Consider the following 1180-nt stretch of genomic DNA (forward strand, 5'->3'; position numbering starts at 1 on the left):
TCACCGCCGCTCCTGTCACCCGTCTCCGGGCAGCTCTGGTTGACCCCATGGGCGCTTCCAGCTTCCTGGTGGGCTCGGACGGGTACCTGTACCAAGGCCGGGGTTGGCACTGGGTTGGTGCCCACACCAAAGGCTACAACAGCAAAGGCTACGGCGTTGGCTACGTCGGAAACTTCTCGGATGCTTTGCCGGACCCTGACACCATCGCCCTGGTGCGGGACGAGCTCCTGCCCTGCGCCGTGCGCACCGGACGGCTTCACCGTAACTACACCCTACGTGGCCACCGCCAGATGGGTCGCACCGACTGCCCCGGTAACTCCCTCTTCCGGGAGATTGAGACCTGGCACGGCTTTGAGGTGAGCACCAAGGCGGCATCTCCGGGGGTCGGAGGTTTGACACCCAGCTTTGGGGTCTGGTGTCCGGTATGGCCAGAGGGTTTGGAGGGGGCGGATGTGGGAGGTGATGCTGGGACTGATCGTGGTTTCTCTCCCCTGCAGTGAGGACCATCCCTACGGGTCCTGGTCTGGATGGGCATGGGAAAGGTTGGATCATGGTCTAGATGGACGCTGGTCCAGGTGGACACCATTCCCATGGATGCCAGCCGGGATGGACCCTGGTCTGGATGGATCCTGGTCCCGATGGACACCATCCCTATGGATTCCAACCCAGACGGACACAGGTCTGGACAGACCCTGGTCCCGATGGACACCATCCCAGCAGATGCCAGCCCAGATGGACCCTGGCCCAGAAGAACCCCAGCCTTGAACTCTACCAGCCTGGACAGATCCTGACCTGGTTGGGCACGAGCCCAGATGGATCCTGGCCCCACTGTCCCAGAAGACCATCCCCGTAGCCACAATCCCCCACAAACCACCCCACAATAAATTCGGTGTCAGGACACCAGCGTTGGGTGGTCACTGGAGAGCGAGAGGGAAACTGAGGCACGAGGCGGAGGGTGGCCATAGGAGAGGACATCAAAGAGGGACCCAGGTGCCCTGGGGCCTGCAGCAGGGCTGGGTGCTGTGGCACACGCGTGTGTGTGCTCATATCGGAGCAGCACTGCCCCCTCCATAACCCACTTTGGAGACCCCACATGACCTCCAAGGACACCCAGCCCCCCCCGACCCAAACAGGCACCCTCTCACTCCAGAGGTGCCCACACAGCACCCCGCACAGCGGC

The 1180-nt window shown here is 62.8% G+C and overlaps 1 protein-coding gene across 1 annotated transcript in view; it reads left to right on the top strand.

Annotated features, from left to right (window-relative positions):
• Nucleotides 1-422, top strand: part of LOC104508870 (N-acetylmuramoyl-L-alanine amidase-like) — a gene marked incomplete at both ends in the record, with an annotated part of 757 nt that extends 335 nt beyond the window's left edge. The window contains one exon of the mRNA XM_010150626.1: nucleotides 52-422. Coding sequence (XP_010148928.1) covers nucleotides 52-422 — 371 coding nt within the window. The remainder of the gene's footprint in view (nucleotides 1-51) is intronic.
• Nucleotides 423-1180: the final 758 nt, after the last annotated feature.

This window comes from Eurypyga helias, unplaced genomic scaffold, assembly GCF_000690775.1.
Source record: "Eurypyga helias isolate BGI_N326 unplaced genomic scaffold, ASM69077v1 scaffold20124, whole genome shotgun sequence".
Taxonomy (NCBI): Eukaryota; Metazoa; Chordata; class Aves; order Eurypygiformes; family Eurypygidae; genus Eurypyga; species Eurypyga helias.